The sequence below is a fragment of the Scyliorhinus canicula genome, chromosome 11 (assembly GCF_902713615.1).
Source record: "Scyliorhinus canicula chromosome 11, sScyCan1.1, whole genome shotgun sequence".
NCBI lineage: Eukaryota > Metazoa > Chordata > Chondrichthyes > Carcharhiniformes > Scyliorhinidae > Scyliorhinus > Scyliorhinus canicula.
In genome coordinates, this window is record NC_052156.1 from 156,502,777 (window position 1) to 156,529,254 (window position 26,478).

Sequence of the window (26,478 nt, forward strand, 5' to 3'; positions counted from 1 at the left end):
AGTTCTGCTTGCAGAATTGACCAAAGACAAAGAATCCAAGTGAACATCTTGAAGACATGAAATTTTTAGTAACTACATGAATGCAAAATAAAGGTGTTTTATCAAGAAATCTTAGTTACAGTTGACAAATAAAATTCAAAAAGGTTCTGATAAATATCCAACAGTAATGCAACAGAATAATGTGACTCAATGCCTTCTTTCTGCTGTGATGTGGAGATGCCGGTGATGGACTGGGGTGGGCACAGTAAGAAGTTTTACTACACCAGGTTAAAGTCCAACAGGTATGTTTGGAATCACTAGCTTTCGGAGCGCAGCTCCATCATCAGCTGAGTCTTTCTGCTGGCAACTTAATGACAAGAACCACATGCCCAAATCAGAGATTTGAAAATATACGCATAATTATAGTGGCTGCCAGCAGAGGGCGGCATGTGCCCGACAGCGAGGGTCACGCTGACACACGGATCGCACCGCGGTGCGAATGTGCAGCAGGTAGGCAGGCTTTTAGTCGGTGAGAGCTCAACTCTGCCCAGCCTCTTGGCATCACCTGAGCCTGAAGGAAACAGGTTTTTTAAAAAAAATAATTTAATATCTAATTTAAGGATGGACAACTGCAGCATACAGATTCAAGGCCCTGGGGTCGGAGAATAAATTTAGTTTTTTTAAACTTGTGTCACAGAAGATTGAAGATGACGACTTGTTAAGCCATAAACAGAAGTTGTAATGCACCGCGCTCATGTGTTACTATTCTAAACAGGCAAAGTGCTCCAATATTATATAGCTATTGATTTAGCTTTATATTGCAGTACTGTTAGGTTTTAGTCTTTGCATGTTAGAGGAATTTAGGTTTCAAATTGTAATATCTTCAAAACGATTTCAAGTGTATAACAATTCTAACTTGGTGTCACTGAACTTCACAAGTGACTCTTGCAACACTTGCGGATTAATATGAAGTGTCCAGCTGCTGACTAGAAGTGTCCTTCTATAATGGATCCCAAGTTTCAGAGAGCTGTTATCAATGTTCGGAGTGCATGGACTCAACCAAACATTTATAGGTAGAAAGTTTCACATGTACATCAGAAGAGAAATTGTAATCAGATACCTCAACGGGGTGATGCACTGATCTTTGGTCCAACAGAAAAAGCTGGTTGGTAAGGAAGTCAGCGAGTGAACTGAAGCTACAAATAAGGTGCAAGTTTCAATTAGTTTCTCCATATCAGGAGTTCTTACCTTTTGATGTAACTATGCACCAGTCACTTAGGGTAAGCATGCACATACAGCAGGCGGTAAATGGTATATTGTATATCAAGAGGATTAATGTGCAGGAGCAGAAATGTCTTGCTGTAGGACCTGGCTGAGGCCACACCTGGAATAGTGTGCGCAGTTTTGGTCTCCTTATCGGAGGGGGATGGATGTTCTTGCTATAGAGGGAGTGCAGCGAAGGTTTACCAGACTGAATGTAGATTCTAACAGGACTGGACAAAGTAGATGTAGGAAGGATGTTCCTATTGGTGGGTGTGTCCAGAACCAGGAGTCTCAGTCTGAAGATACGAGGTAGACCATTTGGGACGGAGATGAGGAGAAATGTCTTCACCCAGAGAGTGGTCAGCCTGTGGAATTCATTACCAGGAAGTAGTTGAGGCCAAAACATGTGTGGTAATCAGGAGGGGGTTTCCTTGCTCATGTTTGATCTGATGCCATGAGACTTCAAGGGTCCAGAGTCGATATTAAGGACTCCAAGGGCAACACCTTCCCAACTGTATAATGTGTCCTGTGGTAGGACAGGACGCAGCCAAGAATGGAGATGGTTGTGTCTGAGGCAGTGTCTCTCGGGTATGATTGTGAGCATGACTGTCAGGTGGTTGCTTGACTAGCCTGTGAGACAACTCTCCCAATTTTGGCACGAGCCCCCAGAGGCTAATAAAGGGGACTGTGCAGGGCCAACAGGGCTGGGTTTACCATTGTCATTGCTAATGCCTAGGTCAAGGCTAGGTGATCTGTCCAGTTTCATTCCTTTTTGTACGTGTCATACCGGTTGGATACAACAGAATGGCTTGCTAGACCATTTCAGAGTCATCCACATTGCTGTGGGTCTGGAGTCACATGCAGGCCAGACCAGATGAAGATGACAGGCAGTCTTTCATCTCTAAAGGGCATTAGTGAAGCAGATGGCATTTTATGATAATGGACAATGGTTGCATGCTTCAATTCAAGATTTTAATTGAATTCAACTTCATCATCTGCCATGGTAGCAATGTTAAAGTCCATGGGATTACAGGGTAGTCACAGTACGGGTAAACATTTGGCTAAGGGACAGAAAGCAGAGAGGTTGTGGATGGTTCTTTTCCAGCCTGGTGAGAGGTGGACATAGAATTCCCAGAAATGGCAGGTATATTGTTTGTCCCCCACTCTGGTTGTTTTGATTTCCATCAGTGACTAAGACGTAGCTTTACAGAATATAATTACAAAGTGTGTAGAAGACGTGAAGCTTGGAAACGTATGATGATAGCAACAGACAGAAAAACAGAAAATGGGAGAAATGGGTGGACAAGTTGCACATGAAACTCCACATTAAACTGTGGAACAAGGAGGCAATATAAACAAAATGGCATAATTTTAAAGGGGAGTGCAGGGGCAGAGACTTGGTGGTTGGGGGGATGGATACAAGGTTGATTGATAAGGCTGCTTTAAAAAATGGGTTTCTTGTTTCATTTATGGAGAAAGAGCAGATGAAAAACAAGATAAATATACCAACTATTTCTAAACCACTGGTTCAGCCTGAAGCGGAGTATCATGGTAAATTCTGGATACAACATTTTAGATGTTAAGATCTTGGAGAAGGTGCAGAAGAGATTTCCCAGAATGATAACAGGAATGACGAGATAAACCGAGCAGGTAACGGTTAAAGGGTGGGCGGCACGGTAGCACAGTGGGTAGCACTGCTGCCTATGGCACTGAGGACCCGGGTTCAATCCCGGCACCAGGTCACTGTCCGTGTGGAGTTTGCACATTCTCCCCACATCACCCTCACAATCCAAAGATGTGCAGGGAAGGGGGATTGGCCACACAAAACTGCCTCTTAATTGGAAAAAATATAATTGGGTACTAAATTTATTTATTTTAAAAAGAGAAACGATTAAAGGAAGATTTTATAGAGGTATTCAATATCATAAAGGTTTTGATAGAGTAAAGAAACTCTTTCCAGTGACAAACAGGTCAGTAACCAGATGACGCTCAAAAAAAAGTGAGTTGTTGAGATGTGGACACGGCCTGAAAGAGTGGTACAAGAAGGTTCAATCGTAATATTTACAAGAGAATTGAATACTTGAAGCAAGAGATTTTACAGGGCTCAGGGAGAACAGGCAGTGGAAATAGTTTTATAGCTCCATCAAAACAGTCAGTACAGGACATCTTGGTTCAATGGCCGCCTTCTGTGCTTATCGTTCTATGATTCCAAGTGCAGTCATTCAACCCGAGATTCCAAATTTACTGGATGCTTTGAACAAGTGTGACTGGATAAATATTCATTGGTAAATGCAGGAATAAGAGAGAGGTGCGACAGCTATAATTAAACAGGTTTTGTAATTACGGTAGGTGAACAAATAATTGGCCTCAGCTGCTGTGAACCTTTTGGAGTAAATTCAACTCCCACTCAAACAAGGCCTTTAAAATGACTACGGAAAAAAAAGTCAGCACTCTGCAAACAATTAGAATGCGTCCCCTGCTCTCAAATACTGTTGAATGTTCTCGACTGAAAAGCACTGGATGCTAGGCTCAGCTTACATCAACATTTTCTGTACGCATAACATTTTAGCAGTTAGAGTCTAAAATCCTGGGAACAGACTGCAAAATCCAGTGAGCAAAGGGAAATGGTTACTTCTATGCTGCTCACCTGATATATCAGTTACTGATCACTAAGATATAGGAGGAAGCGGAAATTTTCAGCACAATGATGGTGCATTTCAGAGGTTCATAAAGTGACCATTTAACATTTTCCAGTAAAGGAGAAATGCTGAATCACGGAGAAAATGCCTGACAGGGAGGGGCGGAGGCGGAGAGAGAGCGAGAGCGAGAGCGAGAGCGAGAGCGAGAGCGAGAGCGAGAGCGAGAGCGAGAGCGAGAGCGAGAGCGAGAGCGAGAGAGCGAGAGAGAGAGAGAGAGAGAGAGAGAGAGAGAGAGAGAGAGAGAGAGAGAGAGAGAGAGCGAGAGAGAGAGCGAGAGAGAGAGAGAGCGAGAGAGTCCGGCAGCACGGTAGCATTGTGGATAGCACAATCGCTTCACAGCTCCAGGGTCCCAGGTTCGATTCCGGCTTGGGTCACTTGTCTGTGTGGCGTCTGCACATCCTCCCCGTGTCTGCGTGGGTTTCCTCCGGGTGCTCCGGTTTCCTCCCACAGTCCAAAGATGTGCAAGTTAGGTGGATTGGACATGATAAATTGCCCTTAGTGTTCAAAATTTTCCTTAGTGTTGGGTGGGGTTACTGGTTTATGGGGTTATGGGGATAGGGTGCAAGTGTTAACCTTGGGTAGGGTGCTCTTTCCAGGAGCCGGTGCAGACTTGACGGGCCGAATGGCCTCCTGCTGCACTGTAAATTCTATGATCTATGATCCCAAATCTCATCTGCAGGCCTCCCGAGCTTGGTGGATGTGAGTGAATGAGTGGGATGAGCGCGGGGCGCGAGGGAGCGCGGGGCGCGAGGGAGCGCGGGGCGCGAGGGAGCGCGGGGCGCGAGGGAGCGCGGGGGAGCGCGGGGCGTGAGGGAGCGCGGGGCGTGAGGGGGAGAGACTGCGAGAATGTGCGCCGCTCATTCCCAATCTCAGGATTTTCACTCGCCCTTACACCCACTCAGTCGGTGAGGGTGATTGAGCGAGCAATCTGAGCCAAACACACACACTCCAAGGGTCATCTTGATTCAAGGCTCATTTTTCTTATCAATTTTTTGCTTTGACATTAGTTTTCTTTGCTCAGCAAATTATGAAGAGGAGAAAAATTGAAATGTGGCCCCTCAATCAAAAAACGGTGGACAAGCCTGATGTAAAGGAACACAAGTGGGATAAAGCTGATAAATCTATTGTGTTCAGTTCAATCTAGGTGATAAATGGGTATTCTCAACCATTTTAAAGGTTTCTATGCAGTTCAATAAATGAAACAATAGTTAAAATTAAATTTTGGAACTAGTTACTTCCTTGATTGAAGTGATACTGAGTACCAAACATTGCTGCTGCAGAAACTATTACATAATAGATTATAAAACACAACCCTTCACATGTTTAATACAAGTTATCACGGTAAACTCAATTTCCTCATGATTTGGAATACCTCTATCAAACCTCCTCTCAAACCTCTCTCTCCAAAGAAAGCAGTCCCAACTTCTCCAATCTTTCTACACAAGTTCCTTGTTACTGAAAGCATGCTCATGAATAATTCTGCACTCTCTCTCCTGCTGTCACATCCTCCCCAAGTAATGCCCAGAACTGAACACAAGGCCAAACTAGTGTTTTATACAGTTTAAATGTAACTGCCTTCCTTCTGTAGTCTATGCATCTATTTATAAAGCCCAAGATGATTATATGCTTTATTAATCGTGCTCCCAACCTGTCTTGTCACCTTCAATAATTAGTGCACATATATCCCCGGTGCCTCTACTCCTGCACCCACTTTTAGAATTGTACCCTTTGTTTTATCTTGTTTCTCTGCTTTCTTCTCACGAAATTGAATCACTTCATACTTTCTGCATTAAATTTCATTTGCTGCATGTCCGCCAACCAGCATCGCCTTTTGAAGTTCTACAGTTTCCTCATGGTGCTTTGGTTTTGCAACTTAAGAGCTAAATTAGTTTAAAAACATTTAGTAAAACCCATTTAGTTTATCAGATCAAAAAATAAATTGTAATTAAGGAATTCAATTAAAAGATCAGTTTAGAACAGCCTAGAGCAGGTTACGTGGTCACGGATGGGTGAAGCTTAGAACAGCTCTCTGGTTTCACTTTACCTTGGCGTCTCCCGAGGGAGGTTTTTAGTTGCAGTTTTAACCTCGCGTTGTTTGCAGCTCATCAAAAGAAGTTTGTCAAAATATTTAAGTTAGACAGGCCTGCACTATAAGCAGGGTAAAACGCTAACTTCAACATTGACCACATGGAAGGTGCAAGAGACTTAATCTCAGTTTGGATCTTTGTGAGGAATAGAAACTGGATGTTTGCCTAATTTGAAGTTAGTGGGACAATCTACTGTAGGTCTCAGGGTCTTATTGCAAAAAGAAGTAACCAGATTAGCTGTGTTGTTTACTTTGCAATATGCCCCCACAGTTAAGAGGCAGCAAATTAAAAATTGACCACTGATACTAGCTAGAGGAGAGGAACATTTTTCAGAGAACTGTGGTATACCTATGACTGAGCGACCTTACAGAAATAAGAAAGCTTCACAGCAAGGAAGGCGGCGATTGCACTGAAGAAGGTACAGAGGAAATTCACCAGCATGTTTACTGGGATGGAGCATCTGAGCTATAGAGAGATTGGGTAGGCTTGGATTGCCTTCTTTAAAGCTGAGAAGGCTGAGGGGGATATGATTGAGGTGCATGGGATTAGGATTGGTTTTGAACACTGTAAATAGGAAGCAGCTGCTCCCCTTAGCTGAGGGGGTCAATCACAGGGGGCATAGTTTTAGGGTGACGGGCAGGAGATTCCAAGGGGGATTGAGGATGGTGAGAATACATCCAATTAGGATGGCAATACTTCATTTGAGAGCCAGCTCCTCTCAAATCAGCAGTGCCACATAACTTCCGAGGGGCGAGTATTTAGATTTCACTGACAATCATCTTATTACAATTACATTGCATCAAACCGTGTGTGCTCTCAGCTAAGGTGGTCCGCGATATTAAGCTTAGCTCTTGCTCCATCCATACAACACCTGCAGCATAAAAAAGTGAGGCTTTAAATTCAGCATCGGTATAAAAGTGAAAATAGGTCACATAAAATACAATACAGTACCTACCTTGCTGTACCAGTTAAGGCACGGTTGTACAATGTCTGGTTCATCTATTCCATGTAGTTCAACATACCAGATGCTGAAGTTAAAACTAGGACCCCAGGACATTAATGGAACTATAAGGAGAAGGATGGAAAAAAGTTGAGACTGTTTTTGGATATGCCTAAAATATTTTCATATAATCTCAAAAGTAGCAAAGTACATCATTTGTCATTTAATGACTACCCAATGTTTTCTATATAGATTTAATGTCATCAAGATATATTTGGCTGTTAAATTTGTCTTTTTAAGAAATGTTTGTCTTATCACATGGCTTCAGTGATGTCATTGTGTGGGTGGAACTGGGCTGTGGCTCTGGGAGTTGGTTTTACTTTCGCTTTGCGTTTGAACTGGTTTTGTTCTGCACAGGTTGAAAGGAGGTTTTTTTCTCTATCTGCATTTTAAAAGTTGTTTCCAGGCTGCTTGATAACTTGAAAAGAAATAACTTGTTTTCGGGAAGAAATTCAAACCTGCTGTTTTGGAAAGGCAACAGGAGCATCCATACCAGGTGCTATGGTTCCCCAAGGGCCACCCCTTTGAAAAGGGGTGTGTGGTTGATTTGGAACAGCTAAAGAGGGAATTTATTAAGGGTACATAGAGTACTGTAGCATGTTGGCAGTTGATAAAAATGCTTACTGTGTATTTAGAAAAATTATAACTAAATCTGTAGAATAAACTTTGTTTTTTGATTAAAAGTGTTTACGGCTTCTGTTGAATAACACCGGAAAGGGACCTTGTGCTCATCATAACCAAAATCAATAAACAGTTGTAGGTCAGGTGAACTCCATGATATACTTTGGAGTTTGCGTAACCCTAGCCCAGAACAAATTGAAATGGTAATAAACATGGGATTAAAGAGGTAGAGTGTACAGAGGGTAAACAAACCAGTTTATTCATGACTGCAAAGCTTCCTATAGAACAAAGAGAAAGGATTAAAGATCGGTCATTACAGAATGAAATGGCAGCACATCCTTCACTTGCATACTAAAAGTGGGACTAAAGAATGTTTCCCACTATCTCCAGATGGGCAATGTACAGACTAGCATTCCTGCGGAGCTTTGCATAAATCAGTATTTTGCTTTCACCGAATGTGCATCGCATCAAGCTTTAAAGTAGTTTAGGTTATGGTCCAAGACCTGTTCTCTTCAAATAATAGCATTGCACCGAATTAACGCTTTATTCTAACTCTGCAATATATTACTTGTAGCACATGCTCTTCAAGGATAAGACAGCTAATTAATTGAAACCATTTGTCAAGCGCAGGATTTTATGATCATTAATGACCAACCAAGATTATCTCTATACAGGTAAAAGTAAGTAAACTCGCAATTGTCCTAGATGACCACAGGCTGTTTTCCCCTTAGAGGGAGAGTGTTGACTGGTGGTGATTTGACCTCAGACGAGGAGCACGGTTGAGAAGACTTGCTCAGCTACCTCCACCAGTACAGGAATTAAACCTGCATCTTTGGCCTTGCTCTGTATCATGAACCAGATGTCCAGCCAACTGAGCTGAACCATATATGTGTCTATAAATGGCCGTAATAAATATGCATAACTAGATTATCTTACCCATTGAGGATTGATAACAGTTCAACTTTTTAAATTTACAGTTTCAATTTACAATGAACAACAGCAATTGCGTGTGGTATTATCATACATGAAGACAATGCAAGAGTTAATGAAATGTATACAGACAGCCACTAGAGGGAGCTAGTCCTACAAGTATTTAAGGGATGATGCTAAGCCTTTCGGCACAGAAGGTTGGAGAAGGTGGTAGCAGAAGGAGTGAGGAGTTAGCTGGAGACAGACTAAATGAAGATAGTGAGAGAGAGCAGATAATAGTTTAAACTGGCAGTGAGTTTAGATGTAGACGAGAGTAGTTTGTGTGCCATTTATCAACTGTATGTTTCTGTGAGATAAGTGTTGCATCCAGTTAGTAGTGCTAAATAAATTAGTTTTGTTTGTCAACAAAGCTTCTTGTTCTTTGATCAACACTACGCATTAAAGCAATCCGGGTAATGTAAAGCAGAGAACAACACATTACAAAGTTATAAAATGTTGATGCTTGGTCCCTTTACAAAATGCATTTTAGGAACCAATTCCAATAATCCATTTAAGTCTTGGCAATAACAAAGCAAACTGACTCCCAATAGCATGGAGTTTAAAAAAAACAGTAATATCAGGCAGCAGAGAAGAGGCACTTCACAAGAGTGAGAACTACAGGTTCATGCCCCCAAGGCGGTCAGACAATCAAATCTACCAATTACAATGCTGTGCTCCAAAAGGGAAAATTTTATTCCAGTCCAATACTTCAAATTTAACAAAAACATCCTGTTTTGAATTCCTCTCTTGAAAAGAATATCCCTCCTCCTGATTTTTGTTTTTTCAACCTCTTTACACTGGGTTGAGCACTGAAGTGTTATTACTGCAAACTTGGCTTGCTACTTGTGAAAAGGGAACAACATAACGTTCCAAAAAGGGAGAAAGAGGCAGCATGGAGGCGACCCTTGAACTAAGGGGAACAACTGCTCCCTATCCACCCTGTCCATGCCCCTCATAATCTTGTACACCTCGATCAGTTCGTCCCTCAATCTTCTCTGCTCCAGTGAAAACATCCCAAGCCTATCCAGGGTCCCAGGTTCGATTCCCCGCTGGGTCACTGTCTGTGTGGAGTCTGCACGTTCTCCCAGTGTCTGCATGGGTTTCCTCCCACAGTCCAAAGACGTGCAGGTTAGGTGAATTGGCCATGATAAATTGCCCTTTGTGACCATAAAAGGTTAGGTGGGGTTATTGGGTTACGGGGATAGGGTGGAAGTGAGGGTTTAACTGGTTCGGTGCAGACTCGATGGGCCAAATGGCCTCCTTCTGCACTGTAAGTTCTATGCCAATCCAATTTTGCTCCATTAATGTTCCATCCCAGGCAATATCCTGGTGAATCACCTCTGCACCCCCTCCAGTGCAATCACATCCTTCATATAATGTGGTAAACAGAATAGCATACAGTTCTCCAGCTGTGGCATCACCAAAGTTCTATACAACTCCAACATGACCTCCCTGCATTTATCTTTTTCACCACCCTATTAACCTGCCATTCTGCAGAGATCTATGGACAAGCACGCCACAGTCCCCTTGTAGTTTCAGGTCATTCAGTGAACACTAGGGAGAAATAAAACAAGCAACAGCATACAACGCATCAAGAAGCAGTGGCGTATCTAATGTGAATGGCTGCAACTCTTACTGAAAGTGAACTGGAAGGGGTCCAAAGTTAAAAGGCAGGGGAAGATGCACAAAATGGAAAAACGTGAACTACTTTGAAGCATAGACGCAATAATTTAGCCACACACTAAACAAGGTATTTTTAAATTAGAGACATATTTATAGTTTTGATGGCACTAGAGATGACTATTTAGCCCATCTTCCCAAAAAAGTGTGCAATCTATCAAGGTGCAGTCTTACTGCATCTACAAACTGAAACAGGACTTTTGCAGACACGTAGAAAAACTATAAATGGAATAAGTAGCTAAATTTTAGTTTGAAGTCTTCATTTTTTGAGTTCCAAGTCTCTATTCCTCGCCAGTTATTTTCATTTTCACCTTTTCCCTTGCACATATGTATCTGCCAGAAGCAGCCAGAGACTTTTCCTTCATGCCAATCCTCACAAAGTAATCTGTGTATTCAAATAATTCATTACTAGAGGAAATTATCCAAAAGGCTTCATTTTGTGATCACTGTATTGATGTGATCCTTCAGCCAATTTAGTATCAAGTTAGAAATGTAAATACGGAGTGAAATTGAATTATTTTGCCTCACGTTTCAATGTCACACAAAGCCAGGGCCAACTTGACGCAAACCACCAATACTGAGTAATCATCGCATTCTGAATTTTGATGGGCAGCTATTCAAACTTTAATACATTAATGTAGTTGAATAACTGGATGATAAACGGGGAGTTAAATTGCAAATGCATATAAAATTATACATTTGGTGGTACATTTTCTACAAATACCAGATAATAAATAGGAGTACTTGTATTATCGAAACATTGCCCAAAGTATGACAGATTGAATCCTAGTTGTGATTGCAAATGAGAAAATTAGCAATCAATTTAAATTTTAAGGGTTCTGTTCGGTCTAGATTAAATTCCACATCACATTTATACTGTAGTTGTAACAATCAGACGGAACTACTCGGTTGCCCCACTGTGCTACGCCCTCAATGTTATTCATAAAGTACAATCCACAGACTTATGGAGTATACCCTGCAATAACATCTCATTTCAAACATTTGCTAATATGGAATACGAAGAAATTACTCTTCGCTCTCGAAAGGAGAAGGTTCCGAGATGACCTGTTCTTCAAAAATTCGGTAGGGGTTCGAGACGTTCATCATCTAGACGTTCATCATAGAGAAGTTGGAGGTGAAAATGGCAACACCAGCAGTAGGAAACTTCAGCCAATCTTTTTTCCACCGAAGTTCACAGAACAGCAGTCCAAACTCCAATTGGATATTTATTTCCTGGTCTCGGTGTCACTTTTATTCGACTTGAAATTAAAACCTTGGCAATATTTTCCAAGTGAATGGGAAATAAAACCAACACGGTGGAAAATCCAGCAGCAAAATCGCTCCAAGCTTGTTTTTTGCTGTAGCTCAATTTCACCCTCAAGATAATTCCACTCGCAGGGGGAGTCTAAGACTAGAAGCCATGAGTATAAGCTGGTCACTCATAAATCAAGTAAAGAACTCTGAAGGAACGGATTTATTCAGAGTCCTGAGAATGTGGAAGTTGTTAACACATGGAATAACTGAAATGATGTGCACAGATCCATTTAAGGGGAAGCTGGATATGTGCAGGAAGAGGAAAAGGACTAGAAGGATATGTTAGTACAGCAAAATGAAAAAAGATGGGAGGAAATTAGTGTCGAGCGTAACACCAGCATAGAATTGATGGACTAAACGGCCTATTTCTGTGCTGTAAATACTATGAAAGCATGAATGTAACGGATGGACTGCCATCCATGCAGCACACTGGAGGATTTCAAGTTAGTTCCAAACGCCAAAAAAGCTTCAATTATTACTTCAGCTGTGAATGAACAAAAGAAAAATCGTTGCAACAGGCAGAGATATCATATTGTCAATGACAATGTTCCATACTATCCCTAGCCAGCTCAGTTGAAGATTGCATTTGAAAAAAAATGAATTTCTCAATCCATTGAGGGGCAGAGCAGAGGCACTGTACAATGTCCCAGGAACTGGATGGTCAAACAACACAAAAATTTATTTGCCTATGAAAAGAACAGAATGCCAATTAGTCCCAACTCTATCATATTTCGGGAACCAGTGAGCAGATGGTGCAATTATGTCATACAGAAGAATGTTAACCAGAAAACTTTATGGAATGTATTTGCTCATTCCTAATCTAGATAAAACTGCACTTTAAAAGCTTATTTAAAAAAAAAAGTTTTCATGAAACAAAAAAGTTTGAAACTGTTTGAGAGATCTCCAGTGATTCAGCTGGTGTATACCAAGCTGTATGGCTCTGAGGTATTGTGAGGAAATGTAGAAATGGTTATATAGTATATTTCATATTTGTGACAGCAGTCTTTTTTTTTTTAAAACCTCAATTTTAAATACCTATAGGCACTGTGTACACTAAAGCTGTCATTAAAGAGCCATTAAAAGGGAAAGTAATCGTCCATTTGATGTTCATTTGGAGAACCAGCAGATACGGTGGGTTGAATGGCCTCCTTCTGCACCGTAACATTTTGTTGGTTCTGTAAAGTATATGTCCAGTTGCCTTTTGCAAATTACCATGGAATATGATACTATGGGCTGAATTCTTCCACCCCACCCGCTGCAAGAACGCCACGGGTGGGACGCGGACCACGCAAAGTTCCATTGACATTGGTTGTGAATTTCCGGCCGGACGGCGCAGCCAGAAAATCCCGCCCTGTGTCGTTATTGCAGTGCAGCCCAAATCTTAACACTGGCAGAATGCTCGTCGTTATTTTGTCTCTAGTTCTTTTAGTGATAATTTTAAAATCTATGATCCTGCATTATAACAACCCACTTGAGAGAAGGTGGAAGTTCTCCCTACTAGCTTTGTCAAAAGCCCTCAATTTTGAATGGATCTTCCCCAAATCGTTTTTGCTGCCCAAGAGAGGGCAGCACCGTGGCTAGCACTGCTGCCTCGCAGCTCCAGGATGTTTAATTGGAATTTGTGGCAGGTACAGATAGCACTTTCAAGTTTTTCCTTTTATTGAAAAAACTGTTTGATAACTGTAATGCTATTTCTTTGATGTTAATGTGGTTAATTCTGTGTTTAAATTAAAGTTTGTTTAAACATAAAAGATACCTATTGTTCAGAGTCATCACTCTTTGGGTGAAGAATCCTGTCCACAGTTTTATAAATTGAAAAAATAGTTTTGGGTGCTCATCCGGTATTCTAACAGAAGTTGGGGTCTGGTTTGGTATCCTTCCACTCGCTTTGACAAAGTCATCCAGACTCAAAACGTTAGCTTCCCACAGGTACCATCAGACCTGCTGCGATTGTCCACTATTTTCCGTTTTTGTTTAAGATTCCAGCAAACACAGTAATTTGCTTTTACCTTTGTGTTTAAATAGTTACTCTGGAGTTAGACGTGATTTTTTTCTCTCCCCCCCCCCCCCCCCCCCCCCCCCCCCTCTAACTCTTTCAGGGTAACTATCAGGGTAAAACTGGCAGAACCATCTGAAGATAGCGATTCTAACACATTCTCCCTTTCTTCCATTCTGACAAAGTGTCTAATAACTCGAAACGTTAACTCTGTTTCTCTCCTCACAGACGCTGGCAGACCTACTCAGTTTTTCCAGTGTCCTCAGTTCTCGTCAAATTTGTCAGCCATTTTTCAAATTCTGAAATTGTGCTTCCAATTCCAGTGCCCAAAATGTTTATAAAACTGATAAACAACAGTGCTTCCAACAATGATTCTTGTGGAACACCACTCCTCCCGCTTTTGATGGTCTGGATAATTACTTTCACCTCAAGGCTCAGCTTTGCTTTGTATACAGCTCGCTATCCATTCTGCCACTTGTTCCATCTCCATGTGTGCTGACTTTAGTCATGACCCGACAGTTTTGAAGTCCAAATATATTACATCTAATACAACCTGAATCTAGCATTTCTGTCACTTCAATAAGGCTGATCAAGCATGACCTTCTCTTTAGAAATCTGTGCTGACTCCTCATATTTTCAATTCCTATGTTTGTTAATAAATCCGTTTTGAGTAGGAATTTCATCATCTTTCCTACCACTTGGTTCACTGAATTCCCTCGATGACTTCTCACTCTCAGAAACCATATTATTTGCCATTCAATCTTCCAGCACGATTCCCTTACTTATTTTTTCACTGGATATAACTTCTGCTATTTTTATATAACTTCTTGTGGTATGCATCGATGCAATCCATCTAGGCCAAGCTTTTTATCCCTTTATTCAATATCACAAAGCCAACATTCAAGTTGAAAAACCATCCCCAGAATTCTATATTCCACCCCCCCCCCCCACACCAAGGAAAGTGAATAAAAAACATATTCAAGGAAACAATTACAACAATCTTTCCATATAATAATATTCTTTATTAGTGTCACAAGTAAGCTTACATTAACACTGCAAGAAGTTACTGTGACACAGATCCCGTGATCCACTCAATAAATGGTGCGCTCACTACAGGGCATGCCAGCATCCTTGATGAATAGGTTGTTAGTCCATTGAGTGTCCTGCGCATTACAGCAAGAATTTGAGTCACAGAAGAATCCCTCATAAATAAACAAGTCATGAGGTACGTCTTTTTTTTTAAAAATCTCTCTACAATTGCCTAAAGTAGGTCTCTGAGAAAACGAGCAGCATTCACATTCTTTGCTAATTGCTCAAATGCCACCTTCAATAGAAAATTATTGAAATTAGCAATTTGTTCCATTAAAATGGAACTCCTTTGTAAACATTTGCTCATGGCATATTTCCTACGTCACCACCCTACAGATGTTCATACACCTGCCCTACTCAACTGCTTGTACAGCTGATTGAATTAATTTGTTTAATCAGTAAGAGACCTTACCTATTTTAATGGAATGACAGGGGAACATCTGATCGTCAATTTTGTGCTTCAAGGTGAAAGTCTCCTTGTTGTAATCATTCTTTAAGCCGCTGTGAATAAAAAAAACAAGTTTAGATATCAAGGGATTAACCACCACCATTTGAAAACAAAACAGCACTGGCAATATAAATGGAAAATGCTGCAAACAAACTATGTCCCCTGAAAAGCAGTTCATTTTGTGTCAGGATCTTTTGAGATAACCCCAGAGGGGGGTGGGTGGAAATGACCACAGATCACAAAGCAGTTTCAGCATTTTGTTGCACCATAGGACAGACCCAGCAAACCAATTAGTCATCATCTCTTCACATCCACTGAATTCATTTCCTCAGCTGGAAGCCATCTTCTTCCAACACAGCACCACCCCCAACCTTGCCCAGTCCCTCCACACCCTTATCTGTGAGTCATTGCCAATTTCAAATTCGCCTGCCATAGCAACTTTTGTATCTTTGACCTCTACCCTCTGTACACATCCCACCCACACAAAGTATTCTCCACTGCTGGTGCTTCTTCCTCAAGAAACCCGGCCGCTTCCAATCCACCACAATACCCTTCCTGCTACTCGACCTTTTGTCACCTTAAACAATCTCCCATTTAATTCCTCTGCATCCCTCCAGCATAGGGTTACCATGGAAATCCATACAGCACAGTGCAGCACAGAAACAGACCATCCGGACGACTGTGCCTGTGTTAGTCCTTTGAAAACAAGTTACTGAATTAGCCTCGTCTCTTCTTCCCCGCCCTCGTCTCCCCAGAGACTCTTTAAAAGCCCAGTAAGCGTCTCTTACTTAAGTATCAGATTTCCTTTCAAAATGCGCTATTGAATGTGCTTCCTCCATCCAGAAGAAGTGCATTCCAGCATATCTTCACTGCATGACAAAAAAGCAAATTTTTATCTGGCTCTTTCCAATTATCTTAAATCTGTGCCCTTGGTTAATGTCCTTTCTACCAGTGGAACCAGTTTATCCCATATCTATCAAAACCTCCCATGGCTTTGAATGCCTCAGTGGCCAATACTACATTCCAGTTCTATTTGGGTTTAGATCTATTGTCATGTGTACAGAGGTACAGTGAAAACTATTGTTCTGCCAACAGTCCAGACAGATCATTTCTTACATGAAAAACATAGGACATAGACGATAAATACACAAGTAAATACATAGACCGGGTGAAGTATATGGAGTGTAGTGCTACTCAGTAGAAAAGCTGCATGGAGAGGTCAGTTCAGTCCATAAGAGGGTCATTCAAGAGTCTGGTAACAGTGGGGAAGAAGCTGGTTTCGAATCTATTAGTGAGTGTTCTCAGACTTCTGTATCTCTTGCCCGATGGAAGAGGTTGGAAGAGTGAATAACCCGGGTGGGAGGGGTCTTTGATTATGCTGCCCACTTTCCCAAGGCAGCAGGAGGTGTAGTCAGAGTCAGTGGATGGGAGGTGGGTTTGTGTGATGGGCTGGGCTGTGTTCACGACTCTAGTTTCTTATGGCCTTGGGCCAGGCAGTTGCCATACCAGGCTGTGATGCAGCCAGATTGGATGCTTTCTTTGGTGCATCTGTAAAAGTTGTGAAGGGTCCATGTGGACATGCCGAATTCCCTTAGTTTCCTGAGAAATTATAGGCGCTATTATGCTTTTTTGGATGTAGTTTCAATATGGATGGGCCAGGGAAAATGGTGATTTGCACACCTGGGAATTTGAAGCTGTCAACCATCTCCACTTCGAAACCATTGATGCAGGCAGGGGTGCGTATGATACTTCGCTTCCTGAAGTCAATGACAAGCTCTAGTTTTGCTGACTTTGAGGGAGAGATTGTTGTCATTCCACCATGCCACTAGGTTCTCTATCTCCTTTCTGTACTCTGACTCATCGTTGTTCGAGATCTGGTCCACTTGGGTTGTGTCATCAGCAAACTTGCAGATGGAGTTGGAGCCAGATTTTGCCACACTAGTCATGCATGTATATGGAGTATAATAAGGGTCTTGCAGGGCCCCCGTATTGAGAATTATCGTGGACGGAATCTTGTTGTTTATCCTTACGGATTTTGAACTCCTTATTGATTCTCTTTTATTTAAACTTCTTCTACTTCTACTTTGCATGCTTTATTTGCAATTTCATCCTCAACTTAAATATTTTTAATTTATTGGCTTTGGTCCTCAATCTAAACAAAACAGCAGTGGTCAATATACAAACACTGCACACATCAAACCATTTTATATGTACACTAATCAATTGGCATTATAGAGGAGAGGCTTCAGCTTACTGGAAGCATTCTCACCCGAGTCAAAAGACGCAGGGCTCAAATCCTGCTCCAGGCAATCCAGGCGAAAGGAGACCAGAGTCTTATCAAGATATTTAATTAGTACGGGAATGAGGAGTTATGGGATAAGGTGGGGAAGTAGAGTTGAGGATTATATAGATCATTCACGATCTCATGGAAAGGCAGAGCAGACTCAATGGGCCGAGTGGCCTACTTCTGCTCCCAACTCTAATGGTCCAGTTTCAGCTTTAAATTCTGGGAAAATATCCGGTTGAACAATCACGTCCAGTGGGTGTAGGAGACCTTGTTCATCTTGCAGGTTGTGAAAGTCCATAAACCAGTCGAATAAGACATAAGCGCCCTACCATTTTAAGATGGTTATGGCCTGGAGAGAGAATTCTCGCTGTGGCCCATCAATGAATTAGTCTGTGAATATATTAATTATGCCACACTGTCCTTCAAAAGTAAGTGCAGGTGGACATAAAAAACAAACTGAAATATCTAAATACTCCCATCATATCCCTTATGCAGTAATTTGCATATTATCTGTGTATTATCAAGTACTTCAAAGTGCAACTACTTAGACGAGCAAATGTACACAACGTCTCACAAAATAGTGGGGAAAAAGACAATAATTGACTTTGGCTGACGGCTGTGATGTGCTGTTTCTGGGCCAGGGTGAGCCGCAGGGCTATGAGCAGTTCGCTCACACCGCAGGGGGGTTTGTTGTGATGTCTGACCAACTCACTTTTTACTGCAAAGTAGACCCCAACCCCATAGAGATGCCGTTATTCTGCTGGTTTGCCTTTCCAGAAGAAGGTAAATCTGCACCTTGTTTTTGAAGCTGGCCATCTCCTGCCAGTCGTGTCTCGCTCAGGACAGCGATGTCAATGCTGTGAGGACGGAGTTCCTGGGCTATGTGGGCGATATGACGTTCAGGTCTGATAATGTTAGGATTGTCCATGAAGGTCCTGACATTTCAGGTCCCAAAATTCATTTGGGTGGGTGGACGATGCTGTACGTGGATTCCTTTTAACGTAGGGTGCTCATTGGATACCAACCATCACGGTCCCAGCAGAGCGAGGTCCTGGACCAGTGGCAGGGAAATCTGAGATGACTGGTGAGCAGGCTTCACTGTAGGACGGGGAGTAACACAAACATGATGCTCCGCTCAACTGCCTGGCAGTGACGTCATAATTAAAGCGTGATGAAAGACATGCTGGTTAGGTGAATTGGACATTCTGAATTCTCTGTGTACCTGAACAGGTGCCAGTGTGGTGACTAGGGGCTTTCCACAGTAACTTCATTGCAGTGTTAATATAAGCCTACTTGTGATACTAATAAAGATTATTATTTTCACTCCTCCCTCATGCCTTGCAATCTCGCCCCCTGCCTGCGCTGCTCCTCTCGCACCTTCTTGAGCTGCTCGTATCCACGGACCAATCAACTGCTTCCTTTGGCCCCACACCACTTTCTGACGTAATCTCAGGAGCTCCGCCTCGGAATTCAGTGAGGGTGAAATAATACAACTAGTTACCAGAAAGTGATTCTGGTTAGGTAGTGAAGGTACTCAGGTGTCTTGTCAATTTATAAAAGATATCAGAAATCCTCAATTGAATCATTTGTTTATCAAACATCTACAGAGTGACTGATTTCCAAACCTCTCGAGTAACCTTCTGACAGCTAAACATGGAAGAAAACAACAGTAAAAGCAATTATCATAACACCACTGTTATCACTTGCCTCGACAGCAGTTCAGTCATGTTCTCTTCACTCATTCCCCCATAAACTTTGAACTTCTTCAGGTTGCAGACATGGGTTTTTTCATACTTGCCGAAGGTAATGCTCTGAACTATTGCAGGTCTCTCAAGTTTCAGAATCAAGTACTGGAGGAAAAGAATCAAACAATTCATAGGGAGGCTAAGAATATCTTTTGAGCGAACTTGTGCGATCATATTCAAAGATAAGCGATAACTGGAAATATAAACTAAAGAACAACACTGGCATAACAAAAACGCTCATTTAAAAATTAGACAGACAATGTTCGGCAAAAGAATCAGTATAGCTTAAAAATTGACACGCCACTTCTTTAAAGCAGAATGGATATCCTTAAAATGGTGACCAAAACCATTATCAATGCTTTCTGTTGGGTAAAAATATTTTGTATTTCAGAAAATACATGGCAAAGTTCCAGGGCAAAACTTCTATGGGGAAAGTATACAGGATCAATGGCATTATAGTTATGAAAATGAAATGAAAATCGCTTATTGTCACCAGTAGGCTTCAATTAAGTTACCGTGAAAAGCCCCTAGTCGCCATATTCCGGCGCCTGTTCGGGGAGGCTGGTACGGGATGGTTAAAGTTAGATGGAATAAGAACTGGCCTGGGAATAGGGAAGTTATAAAAGCACAGGGTATTAAGTTTGTGTTAAGTTGACTTTTAGATTAGTCCGTTTGACCCTAATCTTTTGAATGTTAAGTAAATGGTCAAGAGCAGTAGAGAGTGGTTAGCACTGTTGCTTCACAGCGCCAGGGACCCAAGTTCAATTCCCGCTTAGGTCACTGTGCTGAGTCTGCCCGTTCTCCCAGTGTCTGCGTGGGTTTCCTCCAGTGGCTCCGGTTTCCTCCCATATGTCCCGAAAGACGCACTTGTTAGGTGAATTGGACATTCTGAATTCTCCTTCTGTGTACCCGAACAGGCGCCGGAGTGTGGCGACTAGGGGGATTTTCATTGCGGTGTTAATGCAAGCCTACTTGTGACAACAATAAAGATCATTACAGTACTATGTTTAATGTAGGTAATCCAATCTGGTGTCAGAAATATCAAACATAATAGATGGGTACATAAAGCTAATGAAGATTTGGATGTGCCTATTAATTTTAACTTAATAACTTAACTGTGTTCTGGGATGCAATGCTATTTTCAAATCTCGATACATGTGGATACTAGCTCTGCTAGGGAAGGGGCGGCACATGATCTGGCTGCACTTGGGCATTCCTAAATTTGGTTAGCAGTTAGATTTTGTCCCACCGGGAGAGAGAGAAAACGCAGAGGCCTCTGGTCTTGTCAAGAAACATGGCATTCGGCACAACAGGAGGAGGATACATAGTGTTTAGCTTAAATGTGCGAAGGAAACTGGGGTTCAAGTTAATGGTGGCTTTGAGGTCAGACGAAAGCACGAGGATGCTGACACATTGATGTCTACATTTCGAGAAACAAATGTCTGCATTTTGTAGTTTTGTCTTGGACTGCTATCAACAATTGGAATAATTCCACTTGCTAATTTTCGTTGCGAAATGCAGTTTTTCTTTTTAAAACAGAAAGGAAATAACAAATTAGAGCAAAGGAAAGTATTCGGTTTCCATGTCTCCCATTAAAAAATCTCAGAGTCTATTTTAAAATGTACTTATAAACTTGAACTTCAGTGTTTTTGACTTTGTCCAGCTAATTGCAACTGACCCCTTGGGGTCAACTGTGCAGAATCAACGGTCTACATCAAAGTCCAGGTTATTGTGAGAGGATGGAAAGGGAGGGAGGTACAATGTAACACAACAATTGTATTATGGAACACAGCAATTTATTTGCCGCATCCAAGTTTTATGCAAGACTTTATTCCCGACATGGGAAATTTCAGTTACTGAAAGAAAATTAACAGCATCAGAAAGTTTGCCAGAAAATCGAGTGATTTAATTAGTTTACCACTGCCTTTTCAAGATGGTTCTTTTTCACCTGAATTTTTACTTGTCTCTGTAAGCCTATATGATTGCCCTTTGCAGTTTTTGAATGATTGTTGCATTTTGAGCCAAATCATTAAAGGATGACATATACTTCACATTACAGACAAAATTGCATCAGTTTAAATACTTGCTAGATACTTCACATAATTCCTGATTTTACTCAAACTACCATACTAGAAGATTTCATACAGAAAATGGCCAGAATTGCTTATGGCAGACCCAGGCAGTTTGTTTGGCATGCTGCTTGCACTGGGAGTAGGATAAGCTGTGAATAAAAATAAGCTGTGCTGTCGTTCTATCAGATCTAGCGTAGGTTATCTGGCCACAGTGTACGCATTGGGAAGGCACACGGTGACTGCACACGAGTTCCATTAGAATTGTAACAGGTTTTGGATTGGTTATCTGCTCATGGGATCTGTGTGGCAGGTGAATGGTTACCTGTCACATTCTGTACACCAGAAGTGGGACAGTCTGCGAATGCATGGTATTTCCACTGCTCTCATGTCAGGTCTGCAGTACTGTGCACACAGAGAAGGGTAGGCAATGAATGGAAGGGAAGGGGCAATTCACACTGATACAAGATGACCTCCGGCTTTCAAAGCATAGGCATTAAATGGATAAGCATTGATATATCTATGCCCACATCTCTTTTTTTGTTCATTCATAGGATGTGGGCATCGCCAGCTGGGTCAGAATTTATTGCCCATCCCAGAGGGCAATTAAAAGTCAACCACATTGCTGTGGATCTGGAGTCACATGTAGGCCTGACCAGGTATGGATGACAGATTTCCTAAAGGACATTCCCGAATGGACCGCCACTTCCAACTCCTGTGGGAGGAACACTAGATACGAGGGCAGCACGGTAGCACAATGTTCAGCACAGTTTCTTCACAGCTCCAGGGTCCCAGGTTCAATTCCCAGCTTGGGTCACTGTCTGTCCGGAGTCTGCACGTTCTCCCCGTTTGCGCGAGTTTCCTCCGGGTGCTCCCGTTTCCTCCCACAGTCCAAACATGTGCAGGTTAGGTGGATTGGCCGTGATAAATTGCCCTTAGTGTCCAAAAAGGTTCAGCGAGGTTACGGGGATAGGGTGGAGGTGGGGGCTTCAGTGGGGTGCTCTTTCCAAAGGCCGCTGCACACTCGATGGGCCGAATGGCCTCCTGCGTAAATTCTATGATTCTATGAAATGTACAAGGCTCAGAGACCTGACAGATGATCATTCATCTGTCCCCAAATATCTGAAGCGGAGTCTAAACATAGTGATGCACAAATCAAATCTTCACTGCACTATGAACGAGTAATGCTTTTAGAATCTTTTTTGGCCTACCTATACTTCATTTCATTTGACTGCAAATTTAAATAAAATCCAGTTCCCAATATAAAATAGGTAACGCTGCTAACTGTTAAGTAACGTTCTATACATCGCAAGCAGTGCAAAGATTTGGAAATAACCACGTATAAAATATTGATGTACACAACAGTATGTGGTACTCTTTAAAAACTGCCGCTGGAACATGGTATCTCCTGCATTATAGATCACAAGCAGGCAAGAGCACGACACTGTTAGAAATTAAGCTGATTGAATTTCACATTTTGTTCCACAGTGCTGAAAATCCTTTGCAGCTTTAAAGTTATGCAAATTTCTTCAACATACTGCAGAGTTTTTCATAAATTTCCAGATAAATATATTATGGAGAACACAGTACTTTTGATTCTCAGGGGAGTCCATATCAAAGCAGTACAGCTGCATCACGCTCTTTTGGTTTGGAAATTTCAGTTCTATTTTACATTCAACGTCAATTAATATTTATATATCTTTTAATATGTATGGATAATTTGCTTCCATTCCATGATATGGGCATACAACATACACAAAGCATCAAGCCAGGTACAACCACAAATTCCCCCAAAATCAAAAAGCAATCAAATGCAAATGTGTGAATGGAACTTGAATGAGAGTTAGGGCACTAGCAACAGAACTTTGCATAAGTTCATCTATCTGGAGGGAAGAGCATTGGACTAATGGGAGTCTGTGAGGTGGAAGTAAATGGTCTTTGGAGATGGAGGAAAGAAATGCTTTAGACACTCAGTTCAGGAACAAATTAGAAGACAAGGATGTGAACAAGCTCGTTTCGCCTGAAACAATGACTGGGGATGTGGATTACTTCTGTAAAATACAAGAAACTGCTCAATCAACTCCATATATATCTGCATACGTACGTCATGGTAGAAATACACAAATGCTTATTCCATAGAATAGGAAACACAGTCTGACAAAAGATAACGTGTCAGCAAAAAAATACTTTTCCGATACCATTTGAAACTATTAAAGTCATTAATAATAAGAGATTCTTCGATTTGCTGTTAGGAGCACTCAGATAGAACTGTCAGAATTAGAATTGGTATCGAATGGACCTGCATTTGCAGGGAATTGACATACCCTACCTCAACTAATTGCTAAACATTTGTGTGTACGTTTTACATTAAGAGTCAAAAAGAGTGGCAATGGAGGGGTAGAGGTGTACGGAAGGAAATTTTGTCAGGAAGGCCAGGAAAGCAGGAGGACCCACCACTAACAGTGAGATGAAATTAGGGAATGCATGATATTCTGCAGTTTCTTTGCAATCATCCCAGTTTATGGAGCATAACATTTTTATCTAATAATGTTCCCATGATATAAATGGGGCAGATTTAGGTGCTTGCAATGTAATTATTTTAACTTCATGCAACTAAAAGGAGAGGCGGTGGTGTAGTGGCATTTTCACTGGTCTAGTAATCCAGAGACCCAGGGTAATGCTCTGGGATCCTGGGTTCGAATCCCACCATGGCAGATGGCTAAATTTGAATTCAATAGAAATCTAATGATGACCATGAAACCATTGCCAATCGCAGTAAAAACCCATCTGGTTCACTAATGTCCTTCAGGGATGGAAATCTGTCGTCCATACTCGGTCTGGGGTACATGGGCAGCATTGCTGCCTCACAGTTCCAGGGATCCTCGGGTGACTGTGGTGTTACTGGGATGGCGTGGAGGCGTGCTCTTTCCAAGGGCCGGTGCAAACTAAATGAGCCGAATGGCCTCCTTCTGCGCTGTAAATTCTATGATTTTATGCGATTCCAGACCTACACAGCGATGCAACTGACTCTTAATTGCCCACTGAAATAGCCTAACAAGCCACTCAATTCAAGGACAATTAGGGATGGGGGAAAAATGCTGGCCCAGCCAACGATGCCCACATCCCAAGAACAAATTTTTAAAAACTATCTTCAAATTGCCATCGGACAAGCTTGTGCAGTAAGGGGTAGGAAGGTATTCACAAAGTTAGTCTCACAGTAACAATAGTCCAGGGGTTTAGGACTAGGCTCAAAACCACAGCCACACAAAAATGTACTGCATTGGATTATGAAAATCCTGAAGTGCGGGCTGCAACCACTAAAGACTAGCTACAGGATTGTGCAGTATGAAAAGAAAGCAATGTGTCCCTCACCTCAATTAAAACACAGAATACACATTTGTGATGCATCTGCGAAGTAATGTGCAACAGCTTTAAAGGATTAATGCAAGAGGAATTATACAACAGTAGTCGAACAAGGAGAGTGAAAAGCAAAGAACACAAATGTACTGTCTTTCACCTGAGGGGGATAGTTGCTTTCAGAGGACCACCTTGAAGACTGGTCATGAGGTTTATCCACCAAAATATTCCTGAAAAAAAGCAAAACACCTTGGTTAGTTCCTCATAGTCAATCTCCTTTCCCTCAAGCGGTGCAACTCCCTTCAGTCTTGTCTGACAGCGTGAACAGGATTCTCCAAATCCTTAATAATTTCTTGACCTATATCATGTCGTGCTTAACTAAATCACAGGATAATTTGTTCTCATGGAGGTTGAATAAAATGTTCAAAATTCACAACACCATACATACAAACTGGAAGTAAAAGAAAAATGCTGGAAACACAGATTGTGGCGTGAGTAAAGATAATTAACATCAGATTCCTGGCCTTGCAGCTAGCTCAATACTATTATAGGTTGAAACAAATAAATTCAATTAAACAAACTAAGGGACGAATAAAAAGAGCAACACACACACATGCGCGCGATGGTTAATGGTTGCGATCCACAACATTGATTCTCACTTGCCTCCTACATCTGTCCAGTGTGCAGGAAAGCCAAAATCATGCACATTTACAAATGCTCTCACCACGGCAGAACTCAGGAAGCCGACATTTGCTTCAAAAAGATATCAATTAATCTGTTTGTCAGATTGTCGGATTAGAGGAAACTTCAATTTATTTTTGATCGGGGGTGGGCGCCCTGGTCCTTCATGTTATAATCGAGTGCAATGGTCATTTGTACGATACATGCACATGTAGTCATGTTGTAAATTCTAAACCTTCATATTTTTGTGCTAAAACAAATTCCATCAGTGCAGTCCCATACAAACTCCTAATTTTAGGTGAGGGTTAGGACAGCAACATAATACAGCCATCAATTTTGGGCATTTCCATGCAGGCATTAATATAATGGCGCAAACCAAGAAATAAATAACCTACAATTCAGGAGCTGTTGCACAAGAATGCAAACAAACTCCCACTATGCAATTGGAGCAAAAACTGTGGGAGATAATAAATTGCAAAATCCCATAGTTGTTCTATTTGTATACGGCACAGGCTATGCAAAATACATCCCTGTGACAATTTTCCCCTTTTTAATGTTGATCAGAACACGGTTAATTAGACATTAATGACTCTAGATCACGGTGCAGAATGTACTTAAGTTGTGCAAAAGCAATGTTCATTTTGAAACGGGGCTCCAAGTCAACAATGGAGAATGGAATAGGAAACGTAGATCGCAATGAAAGAGGTGTGCGCATATGTTCAGTTTTTCAATAGCCAAATGGGCACGGCAATCCAAATAACACGATTATACTTACTATGGACTAGTTATGAAAGTTAGTTATGGCTTCACAGCAAAAATTCAGGTAGAAAAGCAAACAAGTTCCAAATAAAATCTGCTAAAGCATATGCACGTTTTACCATTATTTTGATAGAAGTATGGAGACTGAACAACTAATTATTTAGCCACAACTAAATCAAAATTGGTTTGACCTGTATGCTAGCAGATAATATCTTTCTATCACAATGACAGCACAGTGTGGCAAGAGAAAAGATAGGATAGAAAGGTCACTGAGATGACAATGTAACAGGATACTGACCAGGATACTAACCAGGACACGAGACCCCTATCATTGTGTATGTTCAATCTGTTCAATGACTTAAAGGTCATAAGACACTAAATGAAGTTAAACCCACCAAGAATTAGACAATGAATATTTGTTTTTAAAATTGGCGT

At 41.5% G+C, this 26,478-nt stretch overlaps 1 protein-coding gene across 5 annotated transcripts in view; it reads right to left on the reverse strand.

Moving 5' to 3' along the window:
• The window catches only part of mkln1 (muskelin 1, intracellular mediator containing kelch motifs), a 162,830-nt gene that overhangs the window by 104,051 nt on the left and 32,301 nt on the right, over positions 1 to 26,478 (reverse strand). For 3 of the 5 annotated variants that reach the window (XM_038811817.1, XM_038811816.1, XM_038811820.1), the window contains exons 2-5: positions 24,764 to 24,833; positions 19,140 to 19,282; positions 15,110 to 15,198; positions 6,984 to 7,093 (exon numbers count right to left, since the gene is read on the reverse strand). In XM_038811817.1, the coding sequence (XP_038667745.1) occupies positions 6,984 to 7,093; positions 15,110 to 15,198; positions 19,140 to 19,282; positions 24,764 to 24,833 (412 nt within the window). Of the gene's footprint in view, positions 1 to 6,983; positions 7,094 to 15,109; positions 15,199 to 18,227; positions 18,518 to 19,139; positions 19,283 to 24,763; positions 24,834 to 26,478 lie in introns of those variants that run through there. The other 2 variants (XM_038811819.1, XM_038811821.1) reach the window with 2 other exon arrangements.